The following is an 18,161-nucleotide window of genomic DNA, read 5'->3' on the forward strand; positions in this document are numbered from 1 at the left end:
CTCGCTTACCATTCATATATTTTTAAATTTTTTTTTTACATTTCCTTCTTGTCAGGACCCATTATACGTATAAAAAAAAAATCGAATTTTGTATCTTGACGTACCTTACAGAACATTATATTCCCAAAAGCTTGGACAAATCTTAAAGCATCTGTTTTTTTTTTTAAATTTTAAATTGTTTCGTTGATGTCTTTATACAGCTCTTTAGCTCACCTGAGCCGAAGGCTCAAGTGAACGTTTCTGATCAAAATTTATCCGTTCTCTGTCGTCCGCGTAGTTGTTGCTATAAACTTTTGGTATTTCCATCTTCTTAACATTGTGAAAACAGATTCAAGTTTGTTCAAATCGTCATGATTTATCCCCTGTCTTGGCCTCACACTACTTCCCACCGGTTCCGACGCCTATGCCACTGATACAAAAAAAGAGTATATGTATCAGTCGAAAACGATATATTTAAAAACAGCTTATAGGAACAAAGGGGTTACATTATCGATAACATGTAGTGCATATTAGAATACAAAAATAGTAAAAAGGTGACTCGACCCCATATTTAAAAGGAAAAAAAATGGAAAAAGGGGGGTCCATACCCCAAGTGTCTGTGGTTTTCGATTGCCGTTTTCCGTATAAATTCATAGGCACTTGGGGTATGGACCCCCCTTCCAGTTTTTTCTTTTTAAATCTGGTATTTCCCTAGTTAAAAGTTATGGACATTTTTCAATATTTTTTGTAAGATTTGTTCACAATAATGCTCGTGTAATCTTTAACTTGATTTATTTGTCGAAAGAACTTATGGCTTTTTTTTTTAAAATAATAAACATCAGTAATATTCAAGGGTCCCTTGTTACAACGCACTTTGAAAAAAAATTTCAAAGTGCGCTTATTTTGGGACCACGTTAAACACTTTGATAAAAATATTTCTTTTCAAAGTGCATGAATATCGACCATATTGACGCACTTTGAAATATTCTTGCAAATTTTAGGTATGATAAACAATTATTTGAACCTGGTTGGATAACTTTTCGGTGATGACGTCAGGATCTGAGATATAGACGTTTTGAAGATTTTTAGGAGGTGTCTTGTTTCCAAAGGTTCTCGTAACTCGTATAAAAGGGAAATGGGTCTTTTAGAAATAATGGAGGAATGATTGTTTAATATCACAGTTTCGTTCCTTTTTTTTCTTTTCTTTTTTCTTTTTTTTTTCAGTCTCTAATAAGTTCGGCAGATGTCGATAAGTGACTTAAAGCATCGCATTTTTCTTAGGGAAAAGGGAGCAATTATGATTTTTCCATACCATGAAAATTCTCTTTCCCTCTCTCTCAACTATCTTTCTATCATATTCATCTATCTATCTATTGTGAACATATATGAAACAATGGTTGACTCATTTATTTGATAGTAAGAAAATAAACCTTAGCCACATTACTCACTCGACTCACTGGACTGAAATTTTTACCTAGTTCACTAATAACTTTTTTTTTCAAAAAAGGTATGCAGTCAGATTACTTCTAAGTCTATAATTTGATATCATAAAAACGCTAAACATGTCAAATAGCATGTTTCAATTACCATGTAAATGCCTTTTTTTCTGAGGAATCATTGTGGATACATTCTGAATAAAGGTTATGCGGCTCTCTTCTTTAATATAATAGGGTGCATAATTTTTTTTTCAGGAAAGCTTATCTTAATTTTTTCATCTATTTTACGTTAACTCAAATTTATTGAGAGAAATAATATCAATGTCATACCAGTTATGTAAATACATATATTTGTGTAGAAAAGATAGAGAGTTGGGCTGAGGGACTTTCTACCGTCTTCTCCTCGTTTTCGATGAGGGTAGATCAAATCATCAGTTTTGTGGAAGAAATATAGCAAATTAATGCTGTCCAGTACTAAAATTTAAGTCCAGAATTTTTGTTTTATACGTATTTTTTTCAAATTGCGTTAAGTGTCTCCATTGTGAAAAATGCTGATGTACACTCTTAATGCACTTTGAAAAACATTTTCAAAGTGAGTTGATTTTGTCCCAAATTTAATGCACTTTGAAAAATGTTTTCAAAGTGCGTTGATTTTGTGCCAATTTTAACGCACTTTGAAATTTTTTTCAAAGTGCGTAATTTTTTCAAAGTGCATTGCCACAGTCCCTTTTTGCAACAACACATTTTAGTAAAAATGTTACCAAAAATATTACCAGAAAATTCAAATGCGTATGCTCTACTTTCCATCGCTCCTCGAGCTCGCATGCCAATAAAATACAGAAGCGTCTCAAAATGCTCAGTGGGTGTCCTGGCCCATGCTCGGAAAATGCGGAGGCATCCTATTGTTTGCCCATGCAACAGATCACGTCACTTTGCACATGCCCAGAAAATACGGAAATCAGCCATGATTGTGCATGCTTAAAACATTATGTCACTGCCAATTCAATGCCAAAAATGAAAAAGAACTACTATGTTGGTGCATGCTGCATTTAATTACATGCCCATCGCTTGCATGCCCAGGAAATGCAGCCTTGTTTGCACAGGCTCCAAAAGGCAACATTAACTAGAGCTTGAAAAAAGAGCTGACAGATTGCGCAAGTTCATTGTATGTCGGTCACTTTTAGCATGCCAAGCAAAATGTCAAAGTGCCACAATGTTTGTGCATGTTCAAAGCATGCTAACAAATCGAGCATAATCAGAAAATACAAAAAGAGGGATCATGTTTTGCATGCTCACTGCAAGCCGTCTTTTCACACGGAAGACGCGATGTTGGTCTAAGCATGTTCATCAGATGTTGAAGAGATGACGTGTTTAGTTGTACATGATCAGTATATCTAAAAAAATGTCGAGACTAATGTACATGTAGTCTTGTGAGGGATTCAGTTCAGAAATAGTTTCCTTTTTTTCTGTTGCTTCAAAAATTTTAATCCTAGGCATATTCAATATTAATTGGCAAAGTAGGTATATGTCTATATAAGAGTAATCATGTGAAAAAAATTATTTCCAATTTAGCATTGCAAATCACTTGAAAAAATAAATGTCGAATTTATAAACGGTATGATTATTTTATATTCTTAAAAAAGTTGAGTATTAAAAATATATCTTACTAAAGCAATATGTTAGAATTAGTCTTTTTTCAAAATGCTTTCGGATTTCAATACGCACTGTTAGGCGAAGGTTTACAAAAAAGCCTGTATTGTAATAGACAGATGTAACTTTAAACAATAAATTGAAAACTTAAAAAATTAAAAAAAAAAACCTTGCTCTGACTGTACAAAATTTACGTTTAGATATGTTTAACAATGCAATAGTTGCAATATAAATTCTTGCCTATTCTATTTATATGGTACTGGTAATTAAAAACGATATCATTCAGATTTAATTTTTCCATGCATGTGTTACTCTATATTTGATAAAGATTTATTTAATATCATTTTTAGAGATGTAAATCTATTATGAACGAAAGTCAAAGGCTCAAGTGAGCTTTTCTGATCAAACATTATACATTTATGTTGTCTCTTGGCGTTGTTTAAAACTATTCATTTTCATCTTCTATTCAAGAACCTCTAAGCCAATCTAAAATAAACTTGGCCTCCAAAGTATCCTTGAGTAAAGGGAATTCATATTTGATCAAATTGAAGGTCTTGCCTTCTTTTAAGGAGGGATATTCAAGAAAAAGCATACATGTGAAAAGGATGGGTATCTTTAACAATCTTCTTTACAATAGCCACACGACCATTGGACACCGCGGAGTCTGATATATCTGCTTCACATTTGGATATTTTATTAGAGAAAGACACTGATTGCAAATTAACGACTACACTTAATGATAAATGTGATCTCTTCAACCTTTTCATCGTCAGCTTCTCGTATTTGTGTAGCAATATACCATTATCACCTGCATTTGGGGTTTATGCCTCCCAATTGATTCGATACACATGAAATATTACTTCTTACGAACAATTTCTAAAATGAAGCGGACCACAGACAAATGTGATATCTTCAACTTTTTCATCGTCAGCTTCTCTTATTTGTTTAGCAATATACCATTATCACCTGCATATGGGGTTTATGTCTCCCAATTGATTCGATACACATGAGATCTTACTTCGTACGAACAATTTTTTAAAATGAAACGGACCATAGACAAATAAGTTGAAGATACAAGGATATATACAATTTGGTTTAAAGTGAACATTTTGCAAATTCTATGGTAGTTTCAATGACATTGTTTCCAAATACAATCTGTCGTTTTTTCGAATGTTGACTGATGTCTTTCGTACAAATTGTTAGGCCATTTTTTCATACCGAAATGACAACGGATTACTTTGTTTACCCGATCAAGACAAAGGGCACACTGCAGATGAGACAGATCGACAGGGGATGCTTACTCCTCCATAGCACCTGATCCTACCTCTGATGTCTTCATAGGTCCGTTTTTGCTCTAGCTGCTCACAATTTGTATTATTTCACTGGATTTTTTTTAGCATGGTTACTGTACGTTACCCTCATATTTCCTTACTATTAGCTCAGACCAAAGATAAAAGATTTTGATTATTTTTTTTTAATGTTGAACATTAAAATACACGTATCTTGGCCGGGGCATTTATGTCCCATGGAATATTTCTCGTAAGGTCTTTAAGTATATCTATGCATGCCACATGTATGATTAAACAGTAATTACAGTATGTAGTGTATAAAAAAGTACATGTTCCTTTGGTACTATTAACTTTCATTTATTTTTTTTAATGTTGAAGTATTTCCTGCTATAGGAATATCTGTAAAATGTAAGATTCTAAATCTTGTATCCAATCCTAAGAGTTCTTTGAAAACAATAATATGATCTTCAAATCAAGCACCGTATTGAAATGACATTTACATTGAAAAATACCATTTTCTTGAACCAATGACAAAAAAGTTCTATAATTACAAAGAACGAAATCGTTCACATGTATTCTTAAACAGGTCGTTATATAATTTGGTTTTTAAACTAGTGAATTGTGTTCTATGCTTTTTAAATCAGGCCATTATGATTTTGTTGTTTACCAAGATACAACTTGCAGAGGGCAGTCAGATTTTGGAATGTAGTTTGCAGTTTACTTTTCACAATTCAAGTGAACTGCCTTCTAGAATGCAGTTTACAATTCAAAATGCACACATTTTAAGAATTGAATTGCTTGTAATCAAAAACACAAGCAAAGATACGATAATTTTTTGCATAATAAAAATTGTTTCATATCTATTTTCATAATTATTTACGATTGATATTTTGTTTTGTAGTACTTAGTTGTTCCCCTTTTTGGCACGAATAACAACCTTAATGCGACTATGCATGTTCTGAGTGAAGTTTTCAGAGACCTTTTTTTAGAATTGAGAACCATTACCACTGGAATGCCTTTTACATATCTTTATTTAGTCGATGACATATTCTGAGCAAAGGTCTTCTGAACTCGATCCCCAATGTTTCACACTGGTTTAAATAAGGACTTTTTCCTGGCCTAGGAAGTGTAGAAACTGTTTTATGTTTGAGAAACTGACTTTTGTTTTTAATTATGGTACAGTGCGTACTGTTGAAATACAGATCATTTTCTGGAATCTACCTACATTGTAGCAATCACACGGTCATGATAATAACATCTTTCTGTATATCTTCTTGAGATGAAAGATGAAAATATCAAACAGTATAAAGCTGATCATAAAATTCTTTTGAACGATTTTAACAATTTTATGTTTCAGTTCTGATCTAAATAAAATTAAATTAAAAACATTTGAAGACGAATCAAGAAGATCATTTTTTCAATATGCCAACTACTAAAAACGATACGGAAGGCACTGTAATGGTCATTGTATTCAATTGCTAAATGTTCTCTGAAATTTAACTCAGAACATGCCTAGTTGTACCAAGGCGTCTCTTGGTGCAAAAGCAGAAGTAAACACTACTTAGTAAAATATTAAACAAAATCTCTAAAAAGGAATTCGCAGAAACTGATATATTTTGTTTGCGTCTTTGTTGCTAAGTATAACATTACTTTCAAAATATGCATTTAACCTGCTCATCAAAGCATGTTAGGTTAAGAAGTTTTTTTTAAACCTGTTTGTCAATCTAATATGTGGATTTCATTTTTTAGTCTATATGCCCTTTACATCTATGTTACAGGTGGTCTGGGGCAACAAGAATATTTCCGGTTTCATTAAATATAGACTTGTCTCAGAGAGAGAGAGAGAGAGAGAGAGAGAGAGAGAGAGGTTTTAGTATTGTGGATCAAGTGAGTGTTTAGGATTTGTGCCTCCTGTTTTTATAATTAGTGGTAATTAATGCCTTTGTAATCTTTACAAACTTTGATGTATTATTTCTTTAAAATAACAGATGATGAGGAACAAGTTATTCTTTAATTGCTGTAAATACAAAGTTCTATCGTATCCAGTCTAGCGGATCACCATCTCCAGCTGGAATAAAAAGAAAAAGAAATCACAATGTTGAAAATAATTCACTACATTCAATTTCTAATTAATTTATATTATTACAGTATCTTATTTGAATCAGTCTTTCTTAAAAAAAACACAACAAAAGTCTGTTTTTAATGGTTGAGTCAAAAATGAGGTATATTAGAGAGGAGAGTGAAAAACCAAGGAATACTAAAAAAAATCGTGTTTGTTTGTAAAGTTAATAAAATCCCCACATTTGATCACCTATGAAGTTTTAAAACTCTGTTAGGTTTTGGTCACATTAGTCAGCAATGTAAATAAACTTACGTCCTTTGCATGTACAAGTGGGACATCCATTGATGTACACTCTGCCGAACGGACAATAATTCGCACATACTGGTGGACAACCTGTAGGTTATCAAAAGTAAAGTACACTGTATATAATCTTTATGAATAATATCAAACATAAACAAAAGTATATAATCTGTAGGGACGTGGCAAACATTGCCAAAAGTGAAGTATATCATCTGTAAGATGATAACAAACAATGTCAAAAGGGAAGTATATATTCTGAAGGGATGATGTCAAACGTTATAAAAAAGTAAAGTATATAAGCTGTATGGCAAATGTTAACAAAAGTGTATTATCTGTAGTGACGATAGCAAACATTTTCAAAAGTGAAGTACGTATATCCTTTTCAGTTAATACAGAGCAATGTATGATTTTATTTTCGAAATTCCTCGCACGATTACAATTGTTTACATCATTATAAACAAGATTTGTTAGTGAAATACTGATGACCCCGCATGGCAGCTTTAAGGTAAAGTTTCTCAAATGCAAGTCAAACTCTAACGTCAAGATCAAGAGATCAAAAAGTTGATACCCAAAGAAAAGTCTTGTCTCAAGGCCTTAATATAACTTTGAAATATGAAGACCCTAGCATCAACCGTTCAAATGTTATGGCCAAGGTTAAAGTTTTCGAAAAAAGTAAGTCAAACGTCAAAGTCAAGTTCAGATGGGAAAAAAACATTAATGGTGCCCAAGGGGAACGTCTTGTCACAAGAAATACGCATGTGAAATATGAAAGAACTAGCATCGTCCATTCAACAGTTATGGCCAAGGTTAAAGATTTTAAAAAGTAAGTCAAACTCCAAGGTCAAAAATATTTATACAAAGGAAAGGTCTTTTCACAATGAATATACACATGTGAAGTAGAAAAGCCCTAGCGCCAACTGTTCAATAGTTCTGGTCAAGGTTAGAGTTTGGTAAAATTTTGAAAAATGGGTCAAACTCCAAGGTCAAAAGGTCAGATATGTTGGTATTATATGAAAAGTTTTGTCATGTGCAATATGAAAGCTATAGCTCTTACCAATTGAAAGTTAAGGGCAAGGTTAAAATTTTACGGACGAACAGACAGACAGACGGACGGACAGGGCAAAAACTATATGCCCACGAATCTTCGATTATGGGGGCATAAAAATTGTATGCAATTTCTCATGAATTTCACACAATTCATAGGATAATGTTATACATGCAAAGCGAAATTTTTGTTTTAATGAAAACCTGTACATATTTTGTGGGTGGTCAAAAGTATATTATTGATAATTATTTTTTTTTCCCTTTTGCTATTTGTCTCAGCGTGTTCATTTTTCAAAACATAAATGATTAGAGTAGAAAGGGTCAGATGTAGATTCTGGGTCAAATAGATAAAAGAATCGAATATTTCAAAAATCCTTAATTAAGTAAAGTATTTTGAAAGACACTTACCCCCAGGAAATCTTATTACACGTCCCTCAGAACAAGTCACGTACAAAAGTCCGAAAATTAGGAAAATTGAGAAAAGTTTCAGATGCTTCATTCTTTAATGAAATAGTTTTTCTGACACAGTATCAACCATCCCCCACCACTTTATAGGTACGATTATTTTTTTTTCCCTTGGGCCTCTATTTTGATAAATGTTTGTTATTCGGACACAATCCCAAATTACGTATCAGATATAAATTTGGTGAGTTGGTGATAAATTTGTTGGACAGTGACTTTTGACAGGTGACTGTAGGACAATTTAAACATAATTCAAATCGATATCATTGCTTTTAAAAATTATGATATATAATCATAAATACTTAATTATAAAACAGCAATAATTTGTCGACCTTATTTTATAGTAAATGAAACTATCTTTAAATTGGCAATACTTTCAATATTAGTTCGAAAGAGAAACATTTACTTCTTAGTATTGTACAAAGATCTTTTACTTAAAATCCTTTTTAACTTAAAATGCATTTGTAAATGTGAGCTAATTTCATGCACATTTTGCAGGAATTCTTAACAAATGATATGAGGAATTATGTAATTTTATCTATTTTTTAATATTCTCGACATATAATTTACTTTGTAGTATATGGGCACTCTCTTTTATGAACAATAACATCCATTAATTCTTATCACAGGAAAAATAACAACATGTCAAAACCACATGTGACTGAGTCTTTTGCACGACATATCATGACGGGAAAAACGTCACAAAGTTGAAAAATTGCCTCGTTGTCAAAAACATATTTTTGCATAGAGATATTTTCGAATAATACGTAGTTAAAGGTCCGTAACAAATTGTTATGTGGATTTAACATTTAGATTAGATATGGAACACGCCCCCCCCCCCCCCCCCCACTATTTGCAACATAGAATAAATTGAACTCTTTTTAATATTAGTCTGTAACTGTCTTTCTAAGTGAAATCTCGAATTTAATGATAATATGGTGTCCAGAATAACCCAATATCTTACTCTGAAGTTTTACAGTTATAGAGAATTAAAACACACTATGAGATTTTTATAGTAAGTTTAGTTTTGAATTCTCTGAATTTAAAACTTTATTGTAACACCTGTTTAATATTGATGGTGAATGTGTGTAGGTATTAAAATGTATGTAGATAAACTAATTTGTGAACACAATATTCACGGGTTCTCTCTCTTTTAATTTTTTCCTGTTTGTAGAGGGAAACAAGAAAATCCCCGAATATTATTGCAGATTATGGCGACTTCCATTGGACCATGAATTCGTAGGTGGCGATTATTTAATTCCTATATGCTTTGATATTTGCTGCGGGAAAAATACTTCCACTCCTGACAATATACAGTTAATCTTTGTAACTCTTTTTTTTTCACTGAGACTTATATAATCCTAATTCACAGTGAAGAAATTTGCATACATCTAATTGTCGTATGCATATTTCAAATATGCATCAAATGTCTAAATATAATGTCTTAATGAGTTGAAATTTTGAAATCCAAATTTTGTGGTCTAATGACTATTTTCAGAATATAATGAAAGAATGTAACCATGAAAGATTTATTATCTTCGACGACTAACTATGAAGTTGTGAATAAGTCAAATGTGAGAGACAAAAAAAAAAAAAAAAAAAAAAAACCAAACAAAAAAATCATGTACATATATATAATATAATCATGCGAATTTATTTCATTTTGAAGATATTTTATCTAAATTATAAGGAGCAAACAAAGCAATGGCATTTGTTAATTATAATAATGATGTCTCTTAAATCAAAACTGCTTCCCATCAATATGGATGCTCCGATTGTTATCTGAAATTGAAAGGTATATGCGTCAAGCATGAAAAGGATTTAAAAAATCATCTCTAATAAGTATCATGTTAAATTTACAGTAACCGACTTCAATCGACATAATAATTACTAGTAATTCCTATTTCAGACAAAGAAAAAAAACCTTTCAATCCATATTATTATGAGCTGAAGCTCAAAGTTAACGTCATAATTTTGTTATATCTTATGATTATGTACTTATTATATATCTAATAAGTCTACGCGATGAAATTAAGAAAACCAAGAGACTTTTTGTTATACACAAGGTGTTAAACCACTGAAATGTATTCAATCAATTCCTTTCGCAGTGTACGTATTCAAATGAGCGGTACAATGTCACATCTGTTTGACGCTAAACTTTATGTAAAATGTACAATTATAAGGGTACAATAATTGTACAAAAGAGCAATTAAAGTAATTAAATACCTGGATGTGCATTCAAATCTGAGTTATCTCATATTTGGACAATATATAAAAGAAGTTTGAAACTTACCTATTCAACTTCATTTGTTTAAAAGGGTTGGTAAAATCAGAGAGAAACTCGCTAACGGGCTAGTATTATAAGAAACACTTTTTTTTTGGTTTTGCTTGATCAATATATAGTGTTATGCTTATATTTGTGATAGTTTGTCTAGCACACCACGACGGAATGTCACCAAATAATGTTGCAATGTATATCTACTAAGTTTTCTATTTATGAAATGTTCTTTAGAAACGTGCTTACTTTTATTACCCTGGCCGCTTGCAAATACAAGTTGGACATCCGTTAGGGTCTATATATTGACCGTTTCTACAACGTTTTGTGCAAACAAGTGGACATTCAGCTGTCAACATACGAACGTATACATTTTAAGAATCTATGAATCGATATTTAGCAGTTTTGGAAAATAATATATCAAAATAGTATGACATATGTTTTTGTACATGTATCTCCTTACAAAAAAGAAGGCAGTGTGTGTTTTATCAATTCAAGTAGTAAATTTTGCATATTAAAATTAATTGTCAGATCATTACCTGTTCGACTGATTGTTCAAATATAATTTTATACATGTATAGTACTGAATAAAAGTCAATCTATATTTAGTGTGTTTCTGCAGAGATGCAAGTCATGTAATTTTTTTTTTAATATAACAGTAAAACAAATTGTAAAAACATGAACATTAGTTTAAAAAAAACACAGAATGGACAGAATAATCATCAATGGAAACATTCTGCTCATGTTTCTGATATCATCAAATTGTTAAGCCATTATTTTCTTACTAATTTGGCTGTGGATTTTTCCTATTACCCCATCATGACAAAAGAGCCTATGGCGGGTCCATGGCACCCGATCCCACTTCTTATGTTTCTAGAAGTCCGTTTGCCTCCCTCACAATTTTTACATTTGACATCTTCAAATTGTTAAGCCCATTATTTCCTTACTGAATTGGCTTTGGATTTCTCCTTTTACCCGAGCATAACTAAATGGCACACGGCGGGTACATGGTACCCGATCCCACTTCTTATATGTTTCTAGATGTTCCTCTACCACACAATTTGTATTGTTTCATTTGACTTTTTGTATGATTACCGTTATCTTAACATTTCATCTTAATGCTTACAAAAAAATTAATCGATTAACCCTAAAGTTGGTAAATCTGGTTGTTTTAAAGCCATCTGAATGAAAGATTTTTTTTTAAAAAGTGGGTTCTTCTATCAATTTAACATACGAATCAGTAATGAAATATGTTGCGTACACTAATTTACTTTACATGAATAATTTTTATGATATAAACAAAAAATGTCTTCGCTTTGAACTTTTGGGGATTTACGGTTACATACTTGCAGAAAAAATACATAACCCACTTACGCAGGTAATGCATTTTTTCTGCGTTGGTTGCAACCGTTAATTCTCGTATAAGCAAACATTGTTTAAATATTTAATGTTTAAACAACTTACGCGGATCTTAATTGAAATAATCACAGAAAGTGACATTTATCTAGCATTTATATAAATGTCGTTGAAAAATTAGTTAAATATACTAGCGTTGGATTTCCAGTATATTTAATTCTTTCCCGAATTAAATTATCTGTATTTCTTGACAATCTATGTTGCCATTTTATTCCACTACAAGAAAATATGCTTGCAATTAGAGTGATAAATGTGGGACGTCATTGGGAGCGTAAAAATGCACTTAGTTCATTAGTATTTTATGATCCCAAAGATGAAGCTCTTTTCAATCAAGTTATGTACTTCATTTTAACTACATATGAACGCAGACTTTATAAATACTTACGCTTTATCTTGCATATACACAATTCACATCCTTCCTTATCACGTACGTAGCCATCTTCGCATCGCATCTTACAGCGGGGTGGACAAGCTGTGGATAGAGTTAACAAAAATTGTTTTCTGTGAAACTGTTTGAGGAATTCTGTTTTTCTTGTGAAGAGTTACTACATTTTGCACCTTCGATTTCATTCCTATTTCAAACTTATGTCACCCCAACAAAGTCAGGGGTTGGGATTCACATATTGATATTCTTCCACATATAAGTTTGTCCACTGAAGTTTTTGGGGATTGTTAGAAAAATCTTAGTGGAACTTCAAAATATTGATAATTACCAAGTCTAGTTGTACACTTAACATTTAATTTTATCAAAATATTAATGAAAACAGAGGGAAATATTAACATTTTACTTTCATGTTCTTGTTCTTGAATTTATGTGTTTATTATTTTTATAAGGTCAAACCGAATTCTGGGAAAATATTATCAGGTTTTACAAACTTTGGCAATGTAACCACGGAAACAAAAAGTTCGATTTCTTCATCTAAAAGAAATACTTAATATGAGGTGTATCTCTTCAATCTTGCAGTATTTTAAATTTATAAAAATAACTGCGTTGCTATGGAAGCAAAAGGATATATTTCTAAAAAATTGTATTTTTGGCAGGTAAGTACGAAGTGATCACTACGCTTTTATCTCTAATGAACAGTTCAGTGACATAATCTTTTGCTGTAATAACAGAGTTTCTATAGTACTTTAGATTGCCTTCTTGAAGATATTGGCCATAAGGATTATATTGGAATGTAAAGACATTTAGCTACATGTATACATGATTCCCAATCTTGACCCCTATTTAAATTCTACATCTGGAGATCTACTTATACTCACAGTTCAATGTCTAAAGATTTCATATATTCTTCAAAATCACATATCAGTGTTTCATACTTTTATAATTCGAGTCAACGAAGGTGCGTTCGATCTACCCTACCTACACTGGATTTCTAAACTTCATAAAAATCCAGTAAGTGCGTAAGTGCTCAACAAAGCCCCAATCTTTACTATTCACAAGAGTATTAACTGCTGTATAGGAGAAACTTCAGACGTACTGTGCTACAGCATATTCTGAATGTGGATTTTCAAAACTTATTAAGAACTTTTAGAAAACTTATCATTTTTGATCACAATATTTTGCAAAAGTTAGTAACGTCAAAACGTATGACTTTCTACAACCATTCCTTACGATAAATTAAACTAACCATTATAGATGTTATTATAGATGATTGCTCATCGACAAAATTACGTAGTTAAAATCACTCTGATTCTACACACAAGCACTTTGAAGTAGATATTAAAAAGATGCTGGAGTTCCTCATTGACAACATCTATGTCGTCATTGGAGACCACCACAGAATCTACACATCTGTTCCATATGTTGTACTGACTAAAGACAATAAGGGCGAGCTAATAACTAAACTGTATGACAAACGTGAAGATCAGCTTTCTCATCGTCAACTTTCCTTATTTATGTAGTGATATTCCACTATCAACTGCATATGGCATTTATATCTCAAAACTTATTCGATACTCACGAGCATGCTCTCGGTACAATCCGGTTCTATAATTGGGTTGTATTTAAACTGACGTATTTCATACCAATTTTTAGGCCTTTGATTTTATTCTTAAGTTGACTACGATATATTCTGTATATAGGGCTCACGGCGGGTGAGATCGGTCGACAGGGGATGCTTATTTCCCATGGCACCTGCTCCCATTTCTGGAATTTCCAGGGGTCCGTGTTTTATGCCCTGTTCACAGATTTGCAAGATTTGTCTTTTCTTTCTTTTTTTTTTTTTTTTTAGATCAACTTTTCATCTACATGTATTACAGAAAAAACCCATATTATATTTATTCCTAACATGTTTTAGATTTATTACCCTTTAAGACAGCATAAAACTGCTGTACTACACTTCTGTATTCTACTTTGGTAACATTACTAAGCCTGTTGTCACAGTTAGACCAGACTTGAATCTAAAAATACTGTAACAGCAAATACTATTTGTTAAGCCTATGTCCCTTACCTTTTCAAATATAAAACTTTGATATTCAATCCTGCTCTGGCATCAATAACTTGATTCTACTAACTACATAAATGTTTTAGCAAACACGTAGAAATTTTACTGGGCACCTCCTTAGCACCCTCCTTTGAAAAAAAAAGATCAAATGATCTTTTTCCAACTGTGAATGTTCCCTAACATTAGGTATATAGCTATAGTTATAGTTAACTAATGTAAATACTTTGATTTACAATGAAACTTTGGGACTTTTTTTGAGATTCATGGTCTTTTAAAATAATTTCAAATCTTTATTTTTTTAATCACACACCAATGATGAAATATGATGATAAAGAACAGCAATCAAGCTCAAAAGTCCATTGGAATAATACAAATTGGGAGCAGAGCAAACACAAACTCCTAAAAACATCAGAGGTGGGATCACGTGTCATTGAGGAGTAATTATCTTCTGGGACCGGCCACACCAGTCGTGTGCTCCTTGCCATGATCGGAAAAAAGGAAAAGTCCGTAGACAGTTCAGTGTGGAAATAATGACCAAACAATTTGTATGAAAAACTTCAATCAACATTTGACATAACAATAGATTGAATTTGCTAACAAGGCCTTTGTATCGACTATAGAATTTACGTAATATTGACTTTAAACGAGACTGTAGATATCCTTATATCATTGACTTAATTGTCAAAAACTTGCCTTGTATTAGAAATTGTTCGTACGTAAAACATGCTCTTGTGTATGGAGTCAACTGAGAGAAATATACTCCATATGCAGTTGATAATAGTATATTGCTACATTCATGTAAAGAGGGAAGTTGAAGTCATCATTTTATCATAAAGTTTTGTTATGAAACAGGCGAATCAGATTCTATGGTGTCTTTTATTTCGAGTTAAAAGAGATTCATCGAATCAGTGTAGGATTGAAAATGAATATTCAATTGATTAAACATCGTCGATATATCTAAATGTCGACTTATAGGCCACAGCAAGTGTTTTCCTCTTCTCATGTAGAAAATTTGAACAAATTCTGATTCATTCGAATAGAAAAAAAGTTCCGCAATTTGTACACATGAGAATTCCAACAGATTGTTTGAAGACTCTATGTCTAAAAATGTCAAATATATTGTCATTCATCAACTCAAACATCTTAATATCAACTTCGGGGTTCTTGTGTGTATAATCAGAATGTTTTTTAACAAAATAATTTTGCAGATGGCCGATATAAACTTCAGAAATAACACGTAATATCCCAATAATATTTCATTTTATTAAAAACAAATTGCACATAAGAAGACTTGGAGAGAAAAAATACAACAATTTGAAGTTCAGAATAAAACTACTTCGATTTTTCAAAATATAAACTTTGATTTTCCATTGTAGAAACGTTGATACTTAAGTAAACTATAGCTTACTATAGTATTTTTTGTAAGGGCTAAATGCTTGCATACTGATCGCCGTCCTTTGTTTTTTAAAATAAAATTTAACCATTATGCATATATCTAAATGTCTTTTGGGTAAATTTTGTTAAACAGATCTAGTTGCTCGCAGAGAAGTGATGTTGAAAGGTTAAAGACAACTAATGGAGGAGAACAAAAGATTTTTCAATTGAAAAAAAAAACTGCTTAATTTCCCAGTTCAAGTTTTAAAATACATATTAATGTAAAAATAGTATTATTTTTTCATATAAAAAAAAAATATGTTTTTGTCGGTGATTCTCGTTTATTTTGAATATATTGTTTTTGGTCTTAGAATTTTTCTGGTCATTGAATAAATTGATTTTCAACTCCGGGATCGTTGTGCGCTTTTTGCCTGTGAGAGGTTTTTAGACACAGGGGAACAATTCTTACAATCCCCTGGTCTTGGTCAGATTGACCCAAGTTAGCTGGATTATTATTATTCCTTTATTTCTCAAAATGACGTTCCAGTTTGAATCTACTCTTCCTAGGATATGTTCCCTTCCTGTCCATAGCGCATCACAGGTTTTGGGGAGTGGCCCTAGCTGTTGCCCAACCTGTATAAATGCAACCAGAAAGAGACAAAATCCAGCAGACCACCGTTTATTAAATTAACACATACATTCTAATTATTTACAATTACTAAAGTTACACACTACACAATATAATAAACATTATAATAAATACGAAACATTTCTATCAGATTATAAAATATATTAACCCGTAAATACATTAAGCCATCTGAACATTTTAACCATCTTACAAAAATCGCGCAAGTCTATAAAAATATCTTACCTGTATAAATGCAACCAGAAAGAGACAAAATCCAGCAGACCACCGGCTGGATATGTCTCACTGCGCTACATTTATACCCCCGTAAATGCCCTGCATATTTGAGTATTTCTTCAAAATTTGCACTAATGACTTTTAATTTTGCTCTGAATTTAAGTTAATCTTATCCGACCTTAAACCCTCTTTTAATATTTAATTGCACCTTAAAATTCCTGTTAAACTTTTTGCATAATCTTCACTTTTTATTTACTGTAGATAATTTATACAGATGCATGACCTCTGCTCCCTCGCATCAACCTCTTTGATTGGTTACACCCTTATTCTTGACCAAGCCAGCATCTTATAAACAAGTTCTTAATCTACAAACAAATAGCAAACCTCATGGGGCTTAATTATCAGCGGTGAAAAGTTCATCCTGCACTCCTGCCCAGCATCTGTTTTCTTCTATTTTTATCCTGCGCGATCGGCTAAATCTTAATACCTTTGCTACTTTACCCCCAAGATTCATAAATTCCACAATTTTCTATATTTATGTAATTTTTGTTATGATAATTTGATGGCATTATAAAAGTCAGTAGAATTTTTTAAAATTCAAAATCAATCAGTTTTGTACACAAGGATATTTTATTGTGACACGTAATATCATATATTTTTTACAATATTTATATTAATATAGTAATTTTACAATACCAAGACTATTCTACAAACTCACGTTTCGTTCTGCATGCACAAAGTTTACATCCGTTCTCGTCATGAGCGAATCCATATACGCAGCCAAACTTAAGCTTACACATAGGAGGGCAGGCTATAATGTTTAACAGATAAGCATAAAACTTTAAATAAGATTTAGGAAATCATATTAATAAAAGAAAATTACCATTCAACAAATTTATATTTACGTTTCTGCTGTAAGCCACCATCAGAAAAAGAGACTTTCAAGAGAAAGATAAATACAGCGACAAGTATGAAATATTCCAGTCTCCTGGTTTCTGGGGCACTTATTGAATATGTACTGCACCTGTTAAGAGATTCTAATTTATACAGTTTTTGATATTGCGTAGTTGAACGCTGATTAAGGTATTCGAGGAATTATAGAGGGATACTCACTATTTTCAGTATGTAATCAACTTTAACAATCAAACAAATATTGTGAAATGAATATTATTTGTGGATAGAATCCTTTAATTAACATTCAGTGTTAATTAGGAGAGCTCTTGAGAATCTGTAATGAATCAAATTCTCTAAAATTAAAAAACTTTAAAAGAATTGATCTCTGATCTCTTTTTTAATTTTTTTTTTTCAAATACGAATCTCTTTTCTTGTATATAGCTTGACTTTGTGATTTGATCCTTATATAAGAGAAATAAATGAAGTTGACAAATGTACGTTTTGTTGTTTTATAAATTCGATTATAAATTCATATCATTCAAAGTCCTTTGCATTTGTGAAACAATGAATCAGTAAAATTTACAACTACTTTTTTCATTGTAATATCATTGAAGTATCCCAGTTTAAGTGTTTTTGCATTTTTTTTTCTTTCAGCATTTTGTTTACGAGAA

At 31.8% G+C, this 18,161-nt stretch overlaps 1 protein-coding gene across 1 annotated transcript; it reads right to left on the reverse strand.

Annotated features, from left to right (window-relative positions):
- Window positions 1-6,343: 6,343 nt before the first annotated feature.
- LOC133171882 (BPTI/Kunitz domain-containing protein 4-like) lies at window positions 6,344-17,557 on the reverse strand. The gene is made up of 5 exons (XM_061306671.1): window positions 17,502-17,557; window positions 17,315-17,407; window positions 12,299-12,385; window positions 6,729-6,809; window positions 6,344-6,422 (listed from the first exon to the last, which is right to left on the reverse strand). Exons 2-5 carry the CDS (start codon window positions 17,394-17,396, stop codon window positions 6,388-6,390), a joined length of 285 nt encoding a protein of 94 aa, XP_061162655.1. The 5' UTR covers window positions 17,397-17,407; window positions 17,502-17,557; the 3' UTR covers window positions 6,344-6,387.
- Between the last annotated feature and the right edge of the window lie 604 nt (window positions 17,558-18,161).

Source organism: Saccostrea echinata, unplaced genomic scaffold, assembly GCF_033153115.1.
Source record: "Saccostrea echinata isolate AGI-Se365-2 ecotype Australia unplaced genomic scaffold, CSIRO_AGI_Sech_v1 ptg000054l, whole genome shotgun sequence".
Taxonomy (NCBI): Eukaryota; Metazoa; Mollusca; class Bivalvia; order Ostreida; family Ostreidae; genus Saccostrea; species Saccostrea echinata.

Excerpts from the sequence above, each read along its gene's own strand:
- LOC133171882 (XM_061306671.1), bottom strand. The coding sequence starts at position 17,396 with ATGTGTAAGCTTAAGTTTGGCTGCGTATATGGATTCGCTCATGACGAG. Across the intron at positions 6,810-12,298 it reads GTGTATATGCAAGATAAAGC|GTTGTCCACCAGTATGTGCG; the intron begins GTAAGTATTTAT and ends GATAACCTACAG. Across the intron at positions 6,423-6,728 it reads CACTTGTACATGCAAAGGAC|CTGGAGATGGTGATCCGCTA; the intron begins GTAAGTTTATTT and ends TTTTTATTCCAG.